The 23,838-nt window shown below is 41.6% G+C and overlaps 1 protein-coding gene across 1 annotated transcript in view; it reads right to left on the reverse strand.

Moving 5' to 3' along the window:
• The window catches only part of DNAH11 (dynein axonemal heavy chain 11), a 280,424-nt gene that overhangs the window by 10,842 nt on the left and 245,744 nt on the right, over positions 1-23,838 (reverse strand). Inside the window, exons 70-76 of the mRNA XM_031455028.2 lie at positions 20,894-21,016; positions 19,474-19,667; positions 18,129-18,277; positions 16,530-16,657; positions 12,232-12,459; positions 7,222-7,413; positions 4,406-4,525 (exon numbers count right to left, since the gene is read on the reverse strand). Coding sequence (XP_031310888.2) covers positions 4,406-4,525; positions 7,222-7,413; positions 12,232-12,459; positions 16,530-16,657; positions 18,129-18,277; positions 19,474-19,667; positions 20,894-21,016 — 1,134 coding nt within the window. The remainder of the gene's footprint in view (positions 1-4,405; positions 4,526-7,221; positions 7,414-12,231; positions 12,460-16,529; positions 16,658-18,128; positions 18,278-19,473; positions 19,668-20,893; positions 21,017-23,838) is intronic.

Genomic DNA, 23,838 nt, shown 5'->3' on the forward strand with positions numbered 1-23,838 from the left:
TTAGTTTGGTCTTTCCTGTGCCCTATGAGCAGACATGACTATTTCAAGTATGCTCTGACTTTCTGGAAGGCAAAACAAAACCTGAGAATATCCTGTCAAATTCCTATGATGTCAAACAAGTGACACTTGATAAGCAAGGCTTGGTTCACACAAAGACGTGTGTTCTCCTTAAAGAAAACTGTGAAGAGGTCAATACACTCAAGGAGCTCCTGGAATCCTGACTCTGAATCCAGGCCTCCTCCCATCTCACTCAAGGGCTTTTATGAAAAGCTGCTTCCTGCTGATGGGGCCTAACTCTCTGCACAGTGGAGTCCTGTCTTGCTTTCAGGGGAGGGCTGTTTGAGAAGGTTGTTGTTATACCTCAAAGAATCATTCATGGTTCTACACAGACACGTCTCCAAGCAAGACACACAAATGGCCATTAAGCACAGGAAAAGATGCTCTGCATCATTAGTCTCCAGAGAAATGCAAAACAAAAGTACAGTGTGATAGCACTTCACACGCACCAGGATGGCTGTAATCAAACATGGACAAGAGGAGTGCTGGGGAGGAGGCGGAGAGAATGGAGCCCTTATACGTTGCTGGTGAGAATATAAAATGGTGCAGACACTTAAGAAAACATTAAACATAAGAGTTACCACATGATCTAATAACTTCATTTCTATGTATAGACCCCCTAAAAGTTGAAATGTCTGTGCAAACACATACATGAATATTCATAGCACCATTATTCATAATAGCCAAAAGTGGAGACAACCCCAATATCCATCAACTGATGGAGAGAGAAACAAAATGGAATTAATCCATACAATGGGATATTATTTGACCCTTAAAAAGAACGAAGTGCTGATACAGGCTATAACTTGGATGAACCTTGAAAACATGGTAAGTGAAGTCAGACACAAAAGGTGAGATATCATCTGATTCCATTTACATAAAATGTCCAAAACAGGCAAATCTATAAAGACAGAAAGTAGATTAGTGGAATGGGGGATGCTGAGGAGGAAAGACGGTGAGTGACTGCTAATGGGTACCAGGTTTCTTTCGGAGGTGATGGAAGATGATCTAAAACAGATTGTGGTGATGGTTGCACAACTGTGAATATGCTGAAAACCTTTGGATTGTCCAACTGAAGTTGGTAAATTTTACGGGATGTGCATTCTGTCTCAATAATGATATTTTTAAGGAAAGAATCAATGGAATCATGCTTATGAACCTCCACATCATGAAAAAATCATCAAGAATTTAAGTCATCTTTGCAGACATCAGAGCCAGGCACATTGCCAGGCACAACCGTTAGAAATTGGGAACGCGAGTCCTGCCGTTCCGTTGACTCCATCGGATTGTTGGCCTTTTTACATTCTCCCTCCTGTTACTTAATAAAAGACTCGCCTCCTCCACTGCCTCTCCAAGTAGTCACTTGGTTATGATAAGAAGCTCCCAGTTCACTATGAGTCTAAACAAGTGCATATGCCCTTGGCTTTTTTGATTAAAACATGCCACGGCCCCAAAGTGCTGTGAGGGATTTTCAGAAATTACTCAAGGGGGAATCACGTTATCATGGTGTTGTTAGAGCTAAAGGGTACCTTAGTGACTTTCTAGGCAACACCTTCATTTTACCAGTGAATAAACTGCGGCATGGCAAGGTCCAGCACAAAGCTGGACAGCAAGGTAACAACAGAACCAGAACTGTTACTCCTGGACCGTCAGGTCTCCTGGACCGTCCAGTGTTATTCCTGGTGCCACCACCATGCACGGTAGAGATGGGGGTCCATGTTTCAGTGACCTGTGCCCAGTTACTACCAACCGATCAGCACCCAGCCAGTGTGCTGCAGAGAATTTGGGCTCTGCCTGTGAGTTCAAACCGTGGTTAGCTACTTACACAACTGTCTGACCTCTCTAAATCTAGGTTTCTTTCGTGATGACCTGGGATAATAATACCTCCTTTGCAGGACTGCAGTGAGAATAATACACTGCATAGGACAGACCCCTGACACAGAGAAGGTAGTTAATGAACGGTTTCCACTGTTATAACCACAGATTACAGTGCAGTCAAGAATAAAATACATACTATGAAAACTTATACTTCATAATAATAAAAATATCTCCCATTTATTAAGCATTTTGTTCTAATATTATACCAATGTTTAAACCGGACAATGAACCCACAAGTTGGGCCATTCTTGTTCTGTAGATGATGAAGCAGAGACTTAGGTCCAGTGATGTATCTAAAACTGCACAGCAAACACAAGGAAGAACTGAATTTCAACCTGAGTTTTTTGTCTTGTCTTGTTTCATTTCAAAGCCCAACTTGTTCACTGTCTATATCACCAAAATAGTTTTAACATGACAACTTTCAGGCGACCCGATACCCTATTTTCCAAAAGTAATTTACTGTATTACTTGTTCAGCACCCTAAGTGCCCCCTCATTTATCCAACAAGAAACTCACCCAGCCTCTTAATAGGACAAAGTCACTGAAAGCATTGTGACCAGCAGAACCTGAAATCCCACACAAGTAATGCGTTGCTTTTTGATCACGTGCCAGTGCAACCAAAGAAACTAACTGCCAGATCGGTTAACCGACGTAAGAACTGGCAAAAAGACATCCTGCAGATGCTGACGTATTAGATTAAGTTCCTAATAACATAAGCCACAGGAGCAGAAAACATCTGTATGAGAACAAAACAACTGGGGTTTTGCAGCCTCTGCCACCCAGTCAGTCAGTGCTCTAACCTCTGTGAGTTGAAAAAGGAGCGCTGTCTGGTGAGGATGCAGGACTGCAAATGAGCATCTCCATCCCGAAAACCTCACCAGGTTCCTCTGCATGGAAGGGCGGGTACCTGATTTCTAAAGGGCTAACACACACACCAGTGATGCCCCTGGGTTGCATCATCTATGTTTATTTTACAATTATGTGAATGAGAGTTCAGGCTTGTGAAGGTTAATGAACTGCTTTGTTTGGTAACAGTAATTCGCTCCTTCTCTCCAGGGCAGAGACAGAGAGGCAACAGCAGAGTGACCTTCTGGCTCTGCCCCTTGACCTCCACCATCTTTCGAAGAAATCAGCCTTTGTAAAGGTGGCGCATTGGACACTGTTTATCTTTCCTGTCTCCATGGTAACCTGCTCCCAGACCTCTTCTGAGGAGTGACTTCCAATTGTGTTAAATTGAAAGTGCCTTTCTGACCTGTGAAACCCTGCTCATTAGAACTAAGGAAAGACCAGGAGACTCATAATCAAAAGAAATAAATAATAATCATATGGCAGGAAAGTATTTTTTTTCCTGCATCATCTCCAAATCATTTAACATTATTTAAAAGTATCAGAAATTAATGTCCCCAATTTTCTATATGAGACTACAATACACCACATTTTTCAATACATATATTATACTGCTTCTCAAAATGGACTCAAGGAAGGTGACTGAAACTATGTAACGCTTTTATGAGATGACGTTCTCAAGAAATTATGAACAGGCAGTTGCTCAAAATATTTTTAAAAATACATAGCACTGTTCTAAACACAGTGAGTGTCTGGTCCAAGTGGGAGCAGAGATGGTATGGTAGAGGGTTTCCAAGAAATAATCAGGCAATGGCCATGAATCTGGAGACCTTAAGAGAGAGCATGAGAAAAGTATGCCACCACTTTCAGCGGCTTTGGTGTGGAAAACAAGGACTGAGCACTTTTTCCAGAAAACACAGTCCCAGTCACAAACCACGTGGGTGTTTGGTCTACACAGACAAAGGGCTGGTAGGATGAGAAATGGGGAAAGGGTATCTGGTGTCTTTAAACTCCCATACAGGAGGCTCCGCCCCTTTCTCACAGAAGGAAGAACTGCATTCTCATGTCAGTACATTTCCTGGAGCACACAGTTAGGGGTTGGTGATCACAGTTTAGAATATTCCATGGCTTCTGTGACAGCAGAAAAAACTACAGATTTCACTTATTTCAGAACCCCTGCACTGAAATCAATACACCTATCTTCTGGCTGGAGCTCCTGCCCGTGATAACTGAGTGACGTGGGGTAAATCACCGTGCCTCAGTCTTTTTGTCTATAAAATGGGGTGACAATGTCAGTTCTGCATACCTCACAGGGTTACCCCAAAGATCCAGTGAGTCCGGGCATGTGGCAGTACTTCCTGTGAACTCACTCTAACATGCCCAGAAGTCAGCTGGGTCGGATGGGGCGGGGGGTCTGGTTAAAATACAGATTGATTCTATGGGTCTGATGTGGGGCCTGAGACCCTGCATTTCTAACAAATACCCAAACTCCTTTGAGTCTGGGCCAGAATATATTCACAAAAGGCCAAGAATCCTCCATAACATTCAAGATTTACAGAGTGAAATTGATTTAAAAAATCCTGTGTTTTTGCTCCTCTGGGAAATGATTTAAAAAACAACTTACCAAAGAGGGATTCATGAATTCTTCTAAGTACGCCCGGCACAGTTTACGGTCCCAGTCATCTGTGATGTGGCCCCCATACATGATCTCACCAAAGAGATAACGGAGGGCTTCCCACGGGACCTGGGGGAAATCACACCAACGTTCACTTCCAGGTCCAGGGCATCTGCCTCAGCGCGTTCAAGCAGCAGCAAGTGCCTCCCTGCAAGCCCCTCCCACACAATTCTTCCCCAACCCCCTGCCAACAGGAGCATTTAAAAGAGGTTCCCTGAAACTGTCTGGGCTTCTGCATTGAGTTTCATGAGAGAATTCTTTTCAATGTGTTCTAATGCATTCGGTGAAAATTCATTAACACTGAGCTTTTAATGCAGGGTTTAAAGCAAACTGAGTTATTCCTAGAACATGTTATGCATTAAAGTTTACACCTTCAAAACCTTACCTAAAAATTGCAAGACGGTGTTGTTTCACAGGGCCTTTGAGGGATAACATATATTTATGATGTGATTTATATAAGGTTTTATGCTGTGACTCAGGGTTAAAAAAAAATGGAAGACCCATACAATTTGAATGTGGGGTGTATTTAGAATCCCATCACCTCCAAAGGTCTGGGCAAACCAATCCGTTCACCATGGATGGACTTGAGGGCTCAGTTGATGCCACGACTGCGACATGACGGCTCTGAGAGCTGTAACGAATGACTGGACCAAGTTTTATTCACGGAATCATGGTAGCTCCCCTTTATTTGGCTTTGCAGGGTTTGAAGCCCCTCTTCGCTACCCTTTAGCTTCCTCTGGGTTTGCAAAACATGCCAGTTTGTGATGGAGCCTTTCTAGACAGAAACCTTTACACCCTTGGGGGCAGTATATTGCCTCCCAGCAGTTCCAGTAAAAACTTAATTATAGCCTTCATTTGTTTCATGATGTGACAGAACAAGTCAAATTGCGTCTACCACTCCAATGTGCTTGCTCCAAGTTTATTTAAATTTGAATAAATGAGCCTCAACTATGTCTTTCTTTTAAGCCACTGTGATGTGAATGAAAAGTAAACGTGGCTACCCTGCGCCGAGCTCTCTCAGCCGCCCTAGGGACTACCTTCCACAGAGCAGAGACGGGTGGGAAACGGAGACCTCCTGATCTTATTTCTCTGCTTACCTTTAATTAATGCCTACTATGCTGATATATAGCTCCCTAGAGGTTTTAATCAGCTAGCGATCTAGTCTTCTCAATAACTGATTCTCTGCCCCTAAATCTTGCTCTGTGTTTTTTACATATACCTTCTTGAAAGGGGTACCTTGTACCACCACAGTATATGTCCATGTCAGCTTAATTCCCAAATCCTAGTAGCTTGTTTCGTGATGTGTGGTGAACAACTTGGGTTAAGACATCTGAGAGACAAGAGAGCATGTTTAAAACCTAAAGCTGTGCTGATCCTGGAACACCCATGGGAGAAGCAGCAGGACATAGCACGACTCAACTGGCCAACTGGTGTGGCCAAGCCTCGGGATGTGAGTGGGACTGAACAGAGTCAACTCTTCTCTTGTGACCCCTCCATGCCAACCTCAACTGTGTACACAATCTGGCTGAAATAGGACACTATTCCTGGGCTCAGCTCCCTGGGACAGTAATGAAGGACCTGAGTAAAAGTACTGTGGTCTATTTCATTTGCTACCCAGAACTACCCAGACCTAATAATCAGTTTTACCTGCAACACTTTAAACAGAATGTGCTAAGAGCAACACAAAATATTATGTATTAGAACGCTCAAAACATGCTCAAAGTGAATTTCATAAATTTCAAAAATCCTAGATCTGGAATGGTGAGCATCACATGAAAGCCATTTATTTTGGATACAACTTACTCAAAATATGTTCATTAGGAGAACACATTCATATTATGTTATTCTAATCTCAGTCAAATCATCTTCAAAGCTTGATAAAACTCTGATAACAAAAACCGTAACAATGGTTACCAAAAGAAGAAAAAAAATAACCATTTATACATAGAAACATGGATGAATTGTTTTATAGACCCTTTCAAGAAAGTGTGGCCCAAAGCACAACACCTGGTTGGCTCTGACAAATATATCTCAATTTTAACAGATTTCACTTCATGGAAAAAAGTTCCCTTTCTGAGGACTGAGCCAGAAAATCCTAACAAATGGTTTGTACTTTCTGAAATCTAATCACTGAGTTCCTAAGAGCTTACACAAATGTTCTTGATGGAGCACTCCCACTCCCATCTGTAGAACACATTTCATCCACGAAATAAAATCATTCATCTACCTTTAACTTCGAATCAAGGGGAACATTGCTGAGAAAGTCACAACAAGGTGGCATCCTTAATACATAATAATGACATATGCAGGAAATGCACCATTATTTATACATGTGACGTGCTGTAAATTGCTTCCATCATCAGAACTAATTGTAGTGATTATTAATGCAGTGTTATGAACTGTCAGAATTGCTGTATGTAATTACATTTGTGCAAATGCTTCATTACCTGCCTAATGAATCTGGCATATATGCACATGTAAACCACTGTTTTCGTTAACATAATGAAGGACATTTTTTTTTTTTTTTTTTTTTTTGCACTAAGCTGCTGATGTAGAACTGGTCTGACCTATCTTATAAAGTTCGAGCATCCACTGCTGGCAAACCTTTGATCTGGTTTATTTTCACACTTGGCAGAAGATGCATATAAGTGTCAGCTCTTTTAATAATCACTTCTAAGGAGAAATGATGGTCCGTTTTGATAGTGCCCAAGGCTGGCAGATGCGGTACCCTCCTGAGAAGAGGTCACCTGACCACTGGCACTTACGTGGGGGCTTGCCTCTAGGTAGTTGTAGAGGATGCTGGCACAGATAGTGAGGTCTCCGGGACTGAAGGGGTAGCTGCGGCTCCAGCCCTGGGGGCCGAACCTCAGTCTCCCAGCAACGCAGGCATGGAAGTAGCACAGAGAAAAGAGGATGCTTTTAAACTCCTGCTCCTTGGAGCACACTTCAAGTGTATCCTGGTAGGAAAGAAAAAAAAAGTCTGATTAGCTGCCTGTATGCTTTCCGAGGGCAAGGGTCTGAGTTTTCAATAATCTTGCAGCAGACTCTGAGGGAGATCTAGGACCCAGGGAACAGGCAGTTTGAGGCTATGAGAGCACAGTAGGAGACTTGGCGGCATTCGCCCGTCTGTGGATTTAAGAGGAATGCTTTTCTTCTGCTTCAATTCTTCTGCTGACTGTTTCACTAGAAAATGAGACAATTCATTTCAACCAGGGCTAATACTGCTTGAGATCATTTTCCTCTGCAAAAGTTTTATTGTCCAACCTTTATGACAAAAGGACATCGTCTTGGTGTCACAACGGTAGCAGAGTACAAGTTCACTCCAGCTTTCCATTCCTCCTGGTTCCGTAGTAACACGGATTATCTGGACACCTGGCCGCTCATCGGAGAACAATTTCCCTGCCTCTCTTGAAGCCAGATATGTGCCATGTGACCAAGTTTTTGCCAACAGACTTTGAGCAGAAGTGATGTGTGCAACTTCCACTTCATTCACTTTAAAGGAAACTGCTCGCCCTGGTTGTCATTCTCTTCCCTTTCCGGTGGCCTAGAAGTGAGGATGACTGGACGACTATGGAAGCCATGGGTTAGGTCTGGTGGAGACACCCACCAGCTTGGGTGTGTGGCTGACATGGAACAGAGCTGCCAATTATGTGTGAGAGCAATGATCTTGTGTAAATCACACTAATTTTGTACTAGACCTTAACTGAGATAATCACCATGACAAGTGGCTTTCTTCCAATAAATTGAAAATAAAATTCATTGCTGGGATGACAGAATAACACACAGACAATTGGAAAACATATGACCTGGAGAGTACCTCCGTAAGATTTTTTTTGAAAATGCAGAGGGAAGCCTGACATGCTGCATGGATATAGTTATATGGCTCCAAAACCCATAAAATTTACAGGTGAAAAACAGCCACCTATGGCTTAAAGGTAGAACTTCCCCCATTCTCAGATCTGGTAGTTCTGTGAGTCCAACAAGGAAACGTTGAGGACTACTCTGTTAGCTGAGGTTGAGCAACAGAATAAGATGAGGCCAAATTCCTGCCTTGTCCTTTAAAATGGTCAAATTACATCGAGTCTACATTTAAGAGGATCTGACGGTGTGGGCCATCTACAAAGTACATTTAGCATGTTTTCAGGGATAGGAGTTCGGATCTGGCCTAGGAGCATTTCAGTAAAAGTCAAAACCGAGCCCAGATTTGTTCTCTTGGTCCAGGACCACAAAAGCTTTGGAGTTTCTTTTTGTATCGCTATCATCAGAATCCAGGGTTACCACCAAATATCGTTCTGGAATCAACCAGGCTGCACAGAGTACAGACCCAACTCAGTCACTAGGTTATTCTAAATGACGCAGCCATTTCTATGTAATTTATAGGGCTTGAAAATATATGATCATTGCTAATAACTTTTCCACAACTAAACATCAAATAAAAGGCAAGCGTGTGAAAGAAGAAAGGGGAAACCATAATAATTGGAATTAATCTTGAAGAATATAAAACTACATTGCTTTTAAATGTAAGAAATGTCTAGGAGACCAAATTCAACTGTTGAAATTTTACTTAAGAATAACAATCTAACAAGTTACCTAGTACCTCCCTGAATTACACACAGAACACAGAAAACCCAAGGTACTACATACAGTAAGTACATTAATTCCATCTATATTTCATATAACTGGCCTGGTTGTAGCCTCAGTGCTACCAAAAAATCACAAGTCAATGCCCATTTCATTATGCTCTGATAATATAAATGACACTGGAAGGAAATATGAGTCAGGCTTTCCTAAGTAAAAGTATGAGTCTAAGTAATGTTCCACGTTCCAAGTCAAGTAGTTTTACAAAGCAAGTGATAAACAAATTAGTATCAGAAAATACACAAACAGCACTGGGAGGAGAGAAGAGGCATCCACACACACACACGCCAATTCTACATGCACATTACAATTATTTGTTTCTGCTGCGAATCTTACAGGAAAAGAAATTGACATCCTTCCTTCAAAAATCTTATTATCTGAGGATGAGAGGAACCCAAACATTTATGACATCTTCTTCAAGAGGAAATGCTACTAAGCTGAAAGAGGGGTAGTAGGCAGCTTCCTACAAGAAATGGTTCTTTACATGTTAGTCACTTAATGGCCTTATTTACTTAAATATTCCAGAATGCTCAGGGTAATGAAGGACCAATCTTAAGTGACATTTGTTCATTATGAAAACACATGGCAACATTTGGTGATCAGTTCTGATCTGAGGGGAGGATTAAAAATCCAGACTTCATTTGATTTGAAAATTAATAGAAAACAAAATCACCCAAATGGAACAGTTAGCGTGTCTAGATTCCGGGGGTGCTATTCTTATCGGAGAAGAGCGCCAGGTCAACAAGAGTGACGGGGACTCACTTACCTAACCCACATGAGAACCAAGGTAGATGGCATTCATCACCCTCCGTCCATGCCACAGTTTTCAGCAAGATAGGGCCATGGCAGCACCACAGAACACTCAGGATGACAGGAGGAGACTTGGGGAGGCAGGAGGTCTGTGTTGGAGACCACTCACTGCCTGCCCTAACAAGCCTTCCTGCTGACTTCTAGCTGGGCATACCCTGCCCAAGATAAATTCACTTTTCTCAGACTCTCTTGCAACTAGGTAGTGCAATGCGACTGAGTCTGACCCATGAGTTGAAAGGAGAGGTTTGGTGTATTAACTCGTAGAAAGCATCTTTAAAAGAAAGGAAACATGCTCCCTCTGTCATCTTTGTTCCTTCTTCCACCTACTGTCTGGAGCACAGATGTGAGGGCTCCAATGCTCACTGCCACCTGGGACCATGGCAAACCCACCCTAGAAATGGTGAACTTTAAGAAAACCAGGTTGCTGACAACTTTGTAGGACACATACGAGCTCTGAATGACCTACCTCCTGAATTCTCAAGTGACAGAAACACTTTTTAACCCTTTTTAAGCCACTGTTGTTTCACACTTTTTCATAAGTAGCCAGTCATAATTCTGACATTAAAAGAGTGCTAAGAACCTATTCTGATAGCCAGGAAGCATAGGCTAAAACACTTGATTTATATAATCTGAATAAAAACCACATCTTTTTGACAAAATGACAGTTCAACATTCATAAAAGACTTAAAAAATTCTAGGTTTTCTTTATAATCTTTGGGAGGTTTTGTATAAAATAGGTTTGATGGGAAGTTTATTCGGTGAATCACATTGATTGTCTTCACTTTTGCTACTTATGATCAAATTTAGTCTTATTATTTCACAGGATCCTTTCCAGTAGATAAAAAAATATTTCCCCCTGAGGTTCGTAAGAATTTTTCCAATGAATGTAAACTTCAGTTAATATAAGTGATTTTCCAAAGAGCAGTCAAAAGACCTGATACTGTCATAAATAAACTAGAACATGTTCTTAACTGGGGAAGGAGTTCACGCTGAGGCTTTGGGAGAGCTGTTCATCCTTATGACTGCATGCAACAAAATTTTTTTAGTATGCAGTACCCTGGGGAAAGTGTCCCACTTTTTATCAGATAATCAGAGGGGTTCTTACAAAAAAGGCTGAAGGACAATTGCGCTGGAGCCTGTTTGTTCATGAAATGCTCACTTCTCAGGAATAATGACAATTGTTCTGGGGATATGGACAAATCCTATTTAAATATGTCAAACTCCTCTTTTGTACTTAGGGAGAGAGTGCAAGAATGTTATAAATGGCCAAAAATTATAAATTGAGGAATGATAAAATATAGGCCCAACTTTTCACAGAAAAGGATATTTCAAATATGTAACAGATTCAACAGGAGTTTCTGAGTGACTTTTGATCATACAGTCTACTGTGTAAACAGGCTACAAATTATTTAATTAAGTGATTAACTGTATTCTTCAAAACTATACTCTTAGGTGGCCAATTATTATAATTCCCTCATAATGTTGGTTTAGGTATGGGCCCAGAAGGTACTAGAGAAATAGTTAAGCATGTGGATTAAAAAAAAAAGTTAAGCACGTGGACATGCTTCACAGAGAATAGCATTTCTAAAAGGAGGCTGAATATTTATCACCAAATCATATGGATTTCCTCCTTAGGGTTTATTCTACTTTTAATAAAAATGCCATTTACCAAGGATTTCCAAGAAATTAAAGGAATGGGATCTCAGAGAAACAGCAGTAGAGGAAACGGAGACTTGATTATGACACAGACAGACGTGGTGATTTGAAGAAGGGGACTAATGGTAACGAAGGTACCATTAATTTATGTACGTTTTAATTTACTTCTGTTTTATTTTGGAAGGAAGTGAAAATATAAAGGCAGTGTGGCTATAATCTGAAATGAAGGGCTTTAAATTTCCTAGGGTCAAAACCAGATCTACAACATGAACTATTACACTGAAACTCTTGCCAAGTCCTTACTGTCATCCCTCCCGCCCCAGCATCAACAAGAAAGACAGCGTTTCCTCTTTCTGCACTAAGAGCTGCTGGGCGGCCGTGCTTGCCTTCAATAAGCAGGTTCCTCAAAAAGGTACACAGTGGATTCTCTTTATACACGTGATTCTAGGGTGAAACATAAATATACTTCTAGTCATTGGAATAGGAAATGACAGGGGCAATCCTTTCAAGAGTAAAACACACACACACACACATGGACAGACGGACAGACGGACGTATGTCAAGATTTCACGTCATCCCTCTGCAGGAGATGCATCAGCAGATGATGGTCTCAAAGTCTTGTGAGAAGACCCGGACTTCAGTGTCAGACTAGGCTTCTTCTGCTTTCTTACCTGATCAAAGCTGCAGAGAGCAGCGTGCAAGTTGGCCAGCATTCCTGTGGGGGGCTCGTTGGTCATCTTGATGGCATTTTCCAGCAGTCCTTGAGGGATGACATGCTCATCGGGTGTAGGCGCAGACTCAGCGCTCATGAAGACCCTGTAATCTCTGTGGCTTCCTTGGCTGAATCTTTCAAGGAGTTTCTCCAAGGTTCCCAGCCACTTGGCTACCAAATGGACATTCTGAAAAATAGTATGGCCTAGAATTCCTGTGAAACTGAAGAATATTACTTAAATGACAGGATTACAACATTTTTCTATACATAAATGTGTTGAAAACTCAGAGAACGATGATTTAAATTTTCCTTTATTATCATATTAGGGAAACATTAAACCAAAAGAGAGGTGAATACTGAACACATGAAGTGCTCCAAATCACTACAGGCTGTCTCCGCAACCAAAATCTCCTTCCAACATGCTCACCCACTTCCAACACCTGCCAGTCACGCCCACGATGGAGTTTCTGATACTTTTCTCTGTTACAGTGCCAACTCAGTTACTGAGACTTACCTGGGTTAGTCTGGTCAATTATAAAAACAACAAGCTAGAAATGTGCCTGATCACCCACTTCATTGTTTCTGCTGGAAATCTCCTCCACTCAAACTCCTACCAGTAGTATATGACCTCAAAAGGATGTGAGGGATGAACGGCTGGCTGAAAAAGCAAGGAACCACTCTTTGTTAAGATGCTCTGCGTATTCCTAATGTGTTATTTTTCTTGAACCCTAGGGCCGTCAGAAATCACGAAAGAAACAAATGTCACCACCATCACTCTTCGGTTTTCAGTTTTCTAACTTAGAAACTTGCTCCTCTCATACCCACTGTGTTCAGCTTGGTAGTTGGTGCCGTGAGAGAAGTATTAAGGCCATGCCCTCTGGCTTTGGAGAAGTCCTCGATATAGTGACTGAAACCTCACCCCCAGGAATGTGTAATTATTTCCAACACAGGAAAACATTTGAGATTATACAGCTACAAAAAAATAGAGAATGAAGGCCAACAGGGAAGGGAATAGGAATGTAGACGTCTTTCTTTTTTGTAAGAGTTCTGTTGTAAAAAGAACTACGCCGATCCAGTTCACATTATTAGGTTTTTTTTTTTCCCTTGGCAAATGTTGAACAGTGGTAGGTGTCATGGGCTGAACTGTGTCCTCCACATCCATATGTTGAAATCCTAACCCTCAGTGCCACAGAATGTGACTTTGTTTGGAACAAGGTCTTTAAAGAGGAACATTAGGCCTAAATGCAGTCGCTGAAGTGGACCTTAACCCAACAGGACTAGTGTCCTTCAAAGAAGAAGAGATTAAGGGACACACGAGATACACACACCAGACCGTGTGAAGACACAGGGAGAAGACAGTCGTCTACGAGCCAAGGAAAGAGACCTAAGAAGAAATCAGCTCTGCTGGCCCCTGAGCTCAGACTTTCAGCCCCCAGAACTGGAAGGCACTCAGCTTCTGCTGCTTGCACTGCCCCGTCTGTGACCCTCTGGTGCGGCAGCCCTGGCCACTGTAGCTCCTCCCTCACACGCTGGCTACTGGACTACAAGGAGAGTGCTTCTCACACCTAACCGTGCACACACAAGCAAGCAGGAACAGAAGCAATAATAAAACCTGCTGGGCACGCTCAGATATCTTCTAATTCTCTGTCTCATGAACAACAGTATCTTACTTGAGAAGTTTCCTTGAAGCATATGTAAAAATATTCTAGGCAGTGACTTTAGGGTCAGGGAACAGAGAAACCTCCAAGTGAGCCACCACTGAACACAGCACATTTTGGAATCCAGCCTGGGAACCATTCTGGAGGATACTGGTTTTGGGGACTGGAGAGATTCTTTTGCCTATTTATCCAAGGGCAACAATATTTGTGCAACATTTTTAGCCAACCCACCTATCTTAAAAACTGCCCATTTTTCCCATGAAAAACGATTTTTTTTAACCCATTATGTTAGTTCCCAAATCATCTGGTGTGCATCTGAGATAAAGACAGCTCCGGCCTGCTACCTTTGTAGTAGTTTTCTCTGGAGTGTGGGCTTTCGATAAAATGGTGGTAAAATATCCCTAGAGGGGCCACGTCTGCTCACAGTAATTGACCACTGTAGAGTTTGGTTAAGAACTCACTGACATGTGCATACATGTCATACGCCTACGCTGATCGCTGATATAAAACAACAGCAAATTCCCATTATGTGGTCTTCTCGTTCTCCGAAGTCCTGTTTCTCTTTTAACTGCCAATCAAAGGGATACTAGAAACCTCCAGAAACTGGGACAACCAAAAGCCTGGGATGGTCTCTCCTCTCCAATTATCCTACATGTGGAGAGGAAGAGTAAGTTACTGGCTCACCACTAAGAGTAAAAATCAAAGGTCTAGAATAGACACCCAAAAGCAGATCCCTCACAAAATAAGGTCTTTTGAGATTTTTTTTTTAGTGGTAAAACTTACAACTTGCATTTGGGGGGTGGGGGCCAACCAGTAGCTCAGCATAGATATAAAAATAGCAGAAACATTTTACTTTGAATACTGCATTCTCCTGAGGAGGACTGCACCCCTCCCAGTCTCCTGACAGCCTGAGCTGCTGGGTGCATACGAACTTGCTAAGTTTCTCTTTTGTGGGAAGAGCTCAGTGTCTGCCCAACTGTTGATGCAACAGTTGCTGTTTCTGAAAGAACAAACCCTCTACTGTTGCCTCTGACTCTGCGAGGCTCAGAAGGGGACACGCCATCCCACATCCCTTTACTGAAGTCTCATGTAAGCAGTAGTTTTTTCTCTCCCAGAAGGCTATATTCTTCTTGGACACTGGGCAGGTTCCTCGTGAACCCAGTTTTATTTTAAGCAGAAACACAACATTCATCAACCTTGAAAACTGGAGACACTAAGGAAGGCCAACGTCCTATCCGCATGAGGGTGGCAGCACGGGCCAGTGGAAAGAATGTCACTTGCTGCCAAACAGACTCTGCCACTTTCCCGCTGTGTGGCCTTGAGGCTCTCCAGACCACTCTGAGGCTCAGTTTTCTCATCTCTATAACGGGATAACAATACCTACCCTTGCAGCTTTGCTGTAATGATTAGAGACAAACTGCCTAGTAGATAGTCTGGCAAACAAATGAGAAACTTTGGGATCACTGTGCTGCAAATCAAATGGCCACTTCTGAGAGAGCTGGTGTGCCCTACTGTAGAAGGAGTCAGCTCGGCTCCTAGGTATCCCCTAAAGCTTGCTTGGGCGCCACTGGTTCCTGGGTTCTTGCTAGTGCAAACTAAAGAATGTTGCTCACCAACTGGCTCTATGAGAATGAAGTCATTCACCACTGCAGTTGCTGACCTTCAACACACCCTGAAAGGAGTTCAGGGCCGAGATCAAGAATGATTTGTTCTGTGCTCTGGGAAAATCTGGCAGAACAAGCTTTCAGATGGTTAGGTATTCTTAGGACAAAATTTTATGAACCCAATTTCTTGCATCTTCTCATACCTAAAAAAGCACTTAAATTATTAATGGAGACATCTACTCCTCATGACTAGCAGCAACCTTCTACTGAGTGCTTGACTGCGTGTACCTGCTTCACCAAAATCACAGTTATACTGCCCTCCCCCATTGGAGCAGTTCCTCAGAGCTACGTGAGAGGCTGTCTCCCAGGCTATAGTCCTCAGTAAGCCCCAAATAAAACTGAACCCACAGCTTTCACATTGTGCATCCCCCCACCTCCCCCAGTGGACACTAGAATCTCCAGCCAAAGGAACCATCCTGGAGGACACTGGGTTGCAGAATCATAGACCTGTGTAATGTTCCCCTAGGAGGGGAAAAGGGACTATATACTCAACTCTTAATTTATAAGCAAGGGGAATGTTACACAACTAGCCAGGGGCACAATCAGAGTTACAGGAGACAGTGAGATAGGAAAAAACACTCTTGGAACTTTAAAGCAACACACAAATCAGAAATACCATGATGGCGGCACTGGTATTCTATACAAGCCTGTTTGTCCACAAGCACTAGATATCTGTACGACAGGAGAATGATGGGGTTCCCTCTAATGTTTTACATTTTAAAGCATAATGGTTAGAAAATTCTTCAAAAGATGGTAGCCATCCTTGTCAGCAGAGCTTCTTGTCACCCTTGGAGGTGTCATGATGCTGGGAGAGCCCCCAGGACTTTGCAGATCACCAGGTGTTACGTGAAAGGATCATTTCCATTGGGCAGGGCAGCTCTGCACTGCCCATCCATGTTCACTTCCAGTGTTTTCCATGAAAACACAATACTCACCTGGAGTATGACCCAGTGTCCTCCTTTGGAAGCTTTCTCCAGTGCCATTTCTGCCACCATCTCTTGGCCTTGTCCTAGAGACACATTGTGGAATTTTCCCGAGTCACTTGTAAACCCAAGTCTTTTGCCTGTGGGAGGACACAACACAGTGAGAGGAAAAGTGAGTCACGGAGACGTGAGAAGAGTCTGGGACTGTGTGGTCCAATGTCCGTCTGTGGTTCCTGCTGCTACTCTTACCAAGGCTTTTGCCCCAGAATCACACCCCTACCCTTCCCTCAGATAGAAACCAGTTACTCTTATTTAAGTTTCAGGAGGAAGCTGCAAAGAGAAAAAAACAAGAACTTGTTAGAACTAACTAGGTCCCAGATGGTGGAAGATTTGACTTCCAGTGGATCTTGAGTGTCACTATACGCCCACTGTAGTACATTAGCATGGTAAGTGACACAGCCCCCAGAGCCATGGCAGTTGACAGTCACCATGACAACAACCAGAAAAGCTCATATGAGGACTGAAAAGGGGAGATGCATCAGTTCCAGGTTCAAACCACACTCCTGTTCTCAGATAACTTATGAATATTCCTCCCCCTCTTTCCAAATCCCTCCCTTTTACCTCCATCCTCCTATATGTTTGGTGTCTCTTCCCAAATTGGATTGAGAAGTTGACTTGCAATCTAGGTTCCCGTTTCTCCATTCTTTGGCCACTGAGTAAAGCTTGTGCTGTTCCAGTCTCAGCACTGGTTTCCTTATCAGCTGCACAAATCCGACTGGGAAAAAAACCTCCCTGGCCGAGACAAGGGGTCTCACCCGAGGCCAGGACCCAGGCGTGGGTCTGGTCAACAACTCGGTTACACTACCTTCTAGGTCACTTTCCCGAAGAATCCAAACTACACCTCTGGTGTTTCAACAAGCACCATTTCAAGCTCTCAACAGCTGCCTCCTTGTAAGCATTAGCAAAGCCTGTGGAAATCAGTTCCTCTGGTTTCATGGTAAGAAAGCTTTTGCCATTTTGACAGACAGCAGGCATTGTTGTTGAGCTTCATAAACTCTTGCAGGAGTAGCAAAGCATTGCCCTCATAAAAAGGAGCAACGTGTGGTAGATACCACATCCGCTTTTGACCGGATTGGCTCATTGGGGAAACGCAGGAGCCTCTCACCTTGTGAGGCTGTGCTTGAATCTAGCACAGTCAGGTCACAGCTCTATTAACCTGGAATTCTCCGTGCAGGCCGCAGGGAATACTAATCCAAAGCACAAAGCGACAGTGCCTGGCACAATCGAATAGACTTGCTCTAATGACCATTATTTACACACAGGGGGCACAAGATTACAAGAGCATGGAGAAAATTGCCCTCTGGCCCCATCTAGTCAAAAGGTAGAAAACAGTACAAAAGAAGCATGCATTATGCCAACCAGAGGAATGTTCCATTTAAGCATTTCTTCAGACTAGAGTGTTATTACATTTCCCATACACTCACTCTCCAACAAATGAGAAAGAAAGGAAAAGGAAAAACACTAAGATAACTGTGAACTGGAAGGAAGGTGGGGTTGGCATTGGGTGAGGGGGAGGGCTGCATGGCCGGCCTCAGCCTCCTGGCCACTCACCAAGGACCTCTAGGTCTTTAAGGGCATCTACCCCTGGAGACAGGATGAAGAACAGTGGGGTGGCTGGGCTGCTTTCTTCAAATACTTTAGCCAAGTCCAGTCTGGTCCTTTCCACATACTTTGCACCCAGTTTTTCCTCCACAAAATTCCTGTGAAAAAAGAATAATGCCAAAGACATGTTCAGTGTCCTTGACTTTGAAAAGCAACACAACTTGAATCAGCTTACACCACAGGCACGGGAAGGAAGTAAACCATGCTTATGTTTTTTCTATGGGATGTTGTGTAAGAATGGCAATATGAATCCAGCTAGATTTATGCAGTAGAGTCAGTGAAATTCCTCCTTGCTATAGAAGCCTTGAAAATCAGAAGAATACATTCTATTTTGGGGGGCTACTGAGAACCCCCTCTGAGTACCATCAGCTGCCTGCACATGGCTTTGTATCCCCCAAATCCCCTGCCGCAGCGCCCATTACTTATTAACAGTTCATTAGATTTGCCACAGTGCAATTTTCCAGCCTGTTGGGCTTCTCATGAATATACAAATGCTTTTTGGGGTGTTTCTAACACAGGGAAGCTCAATTAAGCAGGGATTATTTTCCAGCAGCATCAGATTTAGCAGAAAGCAAGTACTACTAAGCAGAATTAACTTGTAAAGGAGGGTGCGGCAGAGGCTTCTACAAAGGGAAAATTGGCGGAATTAGACAAAGCGAAGGAGAAAAAAAAACCCTGAGGCAAATGAATACTATTGAGAGAAGCAACGATAGGGAAGTAAGTTGAGAACTCTCTGGCTGGTGAATTCAAATTAGACCACGACTCCTGTGACTTAAACAGCATATTACCATTTAAAAGCCAAAAGGGCAAAGAAAAAGGACTCTTAAACCAAGATGCAGACAGGGGTTTCTGCTTTTAAACTGCATTGGTCATAAAGTTATAGGACTATGAGTTTCTCCATGAAAGGAATCCATTTTTTGTTTGATGGGCAAAATCTTCGGAGCCAAAATGCCACCACGAAATAAAGCCAATGGGAAATATGCTGGGATAACGCATGTCCCTGACCTCTGAAGGCACCCATCTCTCTTCCTAGAACATTTCCATAGATTTCCTGTTCCCCTTACTGACTGCAGAATTAAGCTCTGCAGGAAAGATGTGCTAAGTCTGCCTAGAGCCAAGCACACTGTTTAATGTTTTACAAATTTTACGAATAGTACTGATTACAGTATCAAAATTTGTGCAGAATAACTTCATTAACATGGACTGTAAATGCCTCCTCCAGATACTCCTAGTCCCTAAGACTAAGTTTCCTCTAGGTTACCTTGCATTTCTGAAAATGCTAACTGTCCCCCACCTGAGAGCGTATGTCATTCTGTCAGGGCGCATTGCTCTCAAAATAATCAGCTTCTGGATTAAACTTTTCTTCTTCCATTCTTGCGGTAACTTTTCTTTTTCTGGGCACTCGGATTCTGCCCACTTCCTCCACAGCTTGGCAGATCCTTCCACATCTCGGTCTATGCCACGAAATTCTTCCATGAGGGCTACCGCCTGTAATACAGTAGGGAACAGATGGGAATAGTGGGTACCATAGCTGAGAGTTGGAGATACAGACCTGTGGCTGTCTCCTGTGCAAACAGTGGTGCTGGGTAGCCTTCATTTCCTCTCCAGGTTGACTCTGTACCCTTTTCTGCCCTGCAAAGAGGGTGATCTCTTAGGATGACTTGAACAAAGCTGCCTGACTATGTTTGACCAAGAGGAAGCCCTGGCAAGAGACTGGAGAGTGGAGAAGAGAGACCATGCTGTTTCGTCCCCAGGTCTTTCCTGTGGTGACAGTTTGGCAGTGGCTGTTTCTTCACCAATGCCACAGTTTCTACGGGTTGGCTCTCTCGCTTGGCTTCACTTCTCAAGTAGTTTCTGTAACTACTCCTTTCCCATCCCCACCCCTCATCTTTCTTCCCATACTATGAAAATACACTCTTTGTTTTAAACTTCTTAAAAATCACACTTTGTGCCATTTGTCTTCTGCTGAGACCTTGACTGATAACAAAAATTGAACTTGAATTTGTAATTCTAAAGTAACAGTCTAATTAAAAATTCCATTTGAAAAATAAGATCTAGACATACTATGAAAATAAGGAATAACAGTTATTTTCAATACACAGAGGTGTTTCCATCTTAGAAAAAAGAGTAGGGCAAAGCTTAGCATATTACGAGAATCCCAGGAATTCCAAAGCCTGAGAGAATAACCTTTTAGTAGGATTTTCTGACAGAAAGATGAAATAAAGATGGATAACTGGAGGTGAAGAATGCTTTAACTTTTTTCTCTACAGCATTCTGTTCTGCTTACACATTTTACAATGATAATAAATTACTATACTGTTGTATAAATTAACAAAACAAGTGGAGAAATATAAAAAGGAAAACGAAACAAAGAAATTAGATTCAGGTCAACTGAAAAAAAAAATTTATATTTCTTGACTTTAACCAAAGGTCCTGTGGATTATACATATTTATTAACAATTTCCCCACCCATAAATAGGTCAAAAGTTCCTTTACTTCCACATAAGAAAAGGGAACACTAGAACACTGTTGGTGAAAATGTAAATTGGTGCAGCCACTATGGAAAAGAGCATGGAAGTTCCTCAAGAAATTAAAAATAGCATATATCTACAACTGAAATATCACCTTTTTTTTTTTAAACTACATTTCTACATCTGAGAGAACTGAGATGTTAAATAAGATTTGGGAACTGAAAAATCACGTTCCTCACATACCTTAATAGCACTCCATGACTGCGTAGTTAGGAAGTCAACCGGACTTGGGTAAGTGTGCTCCACTGTGAATCGAAGCAGGAAATCCAATTCAAGAGGATCTATCTCTTTTCTTTTCAACAAAATCTTGAAAGGACACAAAATTGAAGAACGTCATTTGGTTTACATCAAAAATCAAGGAAGCAGTCACCACTTAACAGATGATTAAACAGGTAGAACTAAGTCTTCTGAGAATCCCTATAGATATATATCTGTTCTATAGTTGAAATAAAGAACCGTGGATGATGCTAACAACCTTAAAATCTTGATTAGAAATCTAACAGCAAATTATGAAGGCTGGCTTATTCCAATTTTAATACTTACACCTATTAGCAGCATATCTGAAATATGCGTTCATATTTAGCCTTCTGCTGTTAGAGCAAACTCATCTTAAAGCTTGTTATACAAGTTGAGAAAGCCTCAGATGACAATGGACTGAACTACTAAACAGAAGCTAGTACTACAAGCTAGTCCCACTATGGACATTACATTCAATAAACTAAGATACATGAGAGATTTTTCTTATATGTGAGATTATATTGAGAAAAACAGGAAGTTACTGTTTTACGGATACAACTAAACAAACATATCATGAACTGAAACAAACTTTAGACATTCTGGCTACAGAACTGATAAGAAGTCCATAGAACATTCTGGGGGGACACAAATCAAATATTCCTAATTTCCACACAAAACCTGTAACACGTTATAAAGTTAAGCTGGTAAAATGTTTGCAGTTTACACTGTTTAAAAGTTCTAGATATTTTCAAAATGCATGCATGCATCAAAATATTATTTTATTGGATAATTAATTTTTCTTAATTCAACTTCAACAAACAAGGAATCTTCCACATATATATGAAGCTTTGATTTATGTAGATTGTCAAGATTTCAGACAGATTATAATTTATCTACAGCTTCTAAAAGGAAGCTTTAAATAGATGTGCATGCATGTGTCTGCAAGTCACGTGCTATCATGACTGTTTATGAACAACATGTATGAACACAAACACTTCAGCAAAAACCAAAACCAATCTGATTTAAAAATGGGCAGGAGAATTGAATAGATAGTCTTCCAGAGAAGACATACAAATGGCTGACAGATACATGAAAAGGTGCTGAACATCACTAATCATCAGGGAAATGGCAGATCCAAGCCACAGTGAAATATCACCTCACACCTGTTAGGATAGCTGTTAGCCAAAAAGATGAGATGACAAATGCTGGCAAGGATGTGGAGAAAAGGGAACCCTTGTGTGCTGCTGTTGGGAATGCACTTTACATCTGGTATGGACACCATGGAAAACGGTAGGGATGTTCCTCAAAAAATTCAAAACAGAACTATCATGGGCTCTAGCAAAGTCACTTCTGGGTATATATCCAAAGGAAATGAAACCACTATTTCAAAAATGTATCTATGCTCTCATATTCAACGCATTACTTACAATAGCCAAGACATAAAAACCACGTAAGTGTCCATCTATGGATGAATGGGTAAAGAAAATGTGGTATATATGTGTGCGTGTATATACTGTATACACACACACACACACACATATAAACAGTGGAAGATTATTCAGCCATAGAAAAGAAGGAAATCTTGCCATTTGTGACAACAAGGATGGACCTTGAGAGCATTATGCTAAGGAAGATAAGTCATACAGAGATAGATAAACACTGCATGATCTCACTTTTATGTGGAATCTAAAAAAAAAAGGAACTCATAGATACAGAGAACAAATTGGTAGTTGCCAGAGGTGGGTGGAAAAATGGCCGAAGGTAGTCAAAAGGTATAAGATTCCAGTTATAAGAAAAATAAGTCCTGGGGCTGTAATGTACAGCAGGGTGACTGTAGTTAACACCACTGTATCGTATATTTGCAAGTTGCTAAGAAGGTACATCTTTAAAGTTCCTACTATGAGAAAAAAATTTGAAACTGTCTGAGGTGATGGATGTTGACTCCATTTACTGTGTAATCATTTCACAATATATACATACATAAAATCATTACATTGAACACGTCGGACTAATACAATGTTATGTGTCAATTACATCTCAATAAAACTGGGAAAAATTAAAAACAAACATTTTATTTTGTAATGCATTACTTCTGTTTATCACATACATTATAAAATGATTACACCCATATATTCATTTTTAACACAAAGGAATCTCTTAATATCAAAACTACTGAAAGAGAAGTGATAGTTTAATCACTATTAATAGCAGGTATTTATTTATTTATTTATATTTATTTTATTATTATATTTATTTTTAAGTAAAATTATTGCTAATAAAATATTATTAATTAAAACATTGTTATTAAAAATAAGTATTATTTATCTTTTTTAATGGAGGTACTGAGGACTGAACCCAGGACCTCATATGTGCTAAGCGTGCACTGAGCTACACCCCTATCCCCAACAGCAGGTATTTTAAAATGCCTTCTTTGGGCAAGTCACTTCGGAGATCACAAAATAAATGAGACATCCTTCATCACAATCCGAACTAACAGAAAAAGTTACACAGTAAGTGAAATAATAAAAGGACCACATGCTTATTTCATCAAGGAATGTGGCTCTCAATGTTTTTTTCTTATCATGGGCACATTACACAAAATCTCTTGCAGAACTCCCCATCAAGAAGAGAAAAAGGGTAGTAGGTCTCACTGAAGGTGGGACTGTGAAACTTAGAGCTCTTTTCATCCGTTCACTGTTTTTTAAAGGGGCTCTGAAAGCCTCCTAGGACCCCTCAGATCTGGAACCCTAACCTTGAGATTCTTTCCAAGAAACTCCCTAGTAGTACCTGGGATGTCTGAACAGGACCCAGGAAGGCGAGGAGAATGTCTCATTGATCTGATTTTCAGAGTGATAGCTGATGTGGTTGCTGAAAGGACAAACACACCCAAA

Source organism: Camelus dromedarius, chromosome 7 (genome assembly GCF_036321535.1).
Source record: "Camelus dromedarius isolate mCamDro1 chromosome 7, mCamDro1.pat, whole genome shotgun sequence".
NCBI classification, from domain to species: Eukaryota; Metazoa; Chordata; class Mammalia; order Artiodactyla; family Camelidae; genus Camelus; species Camelus dromedarius.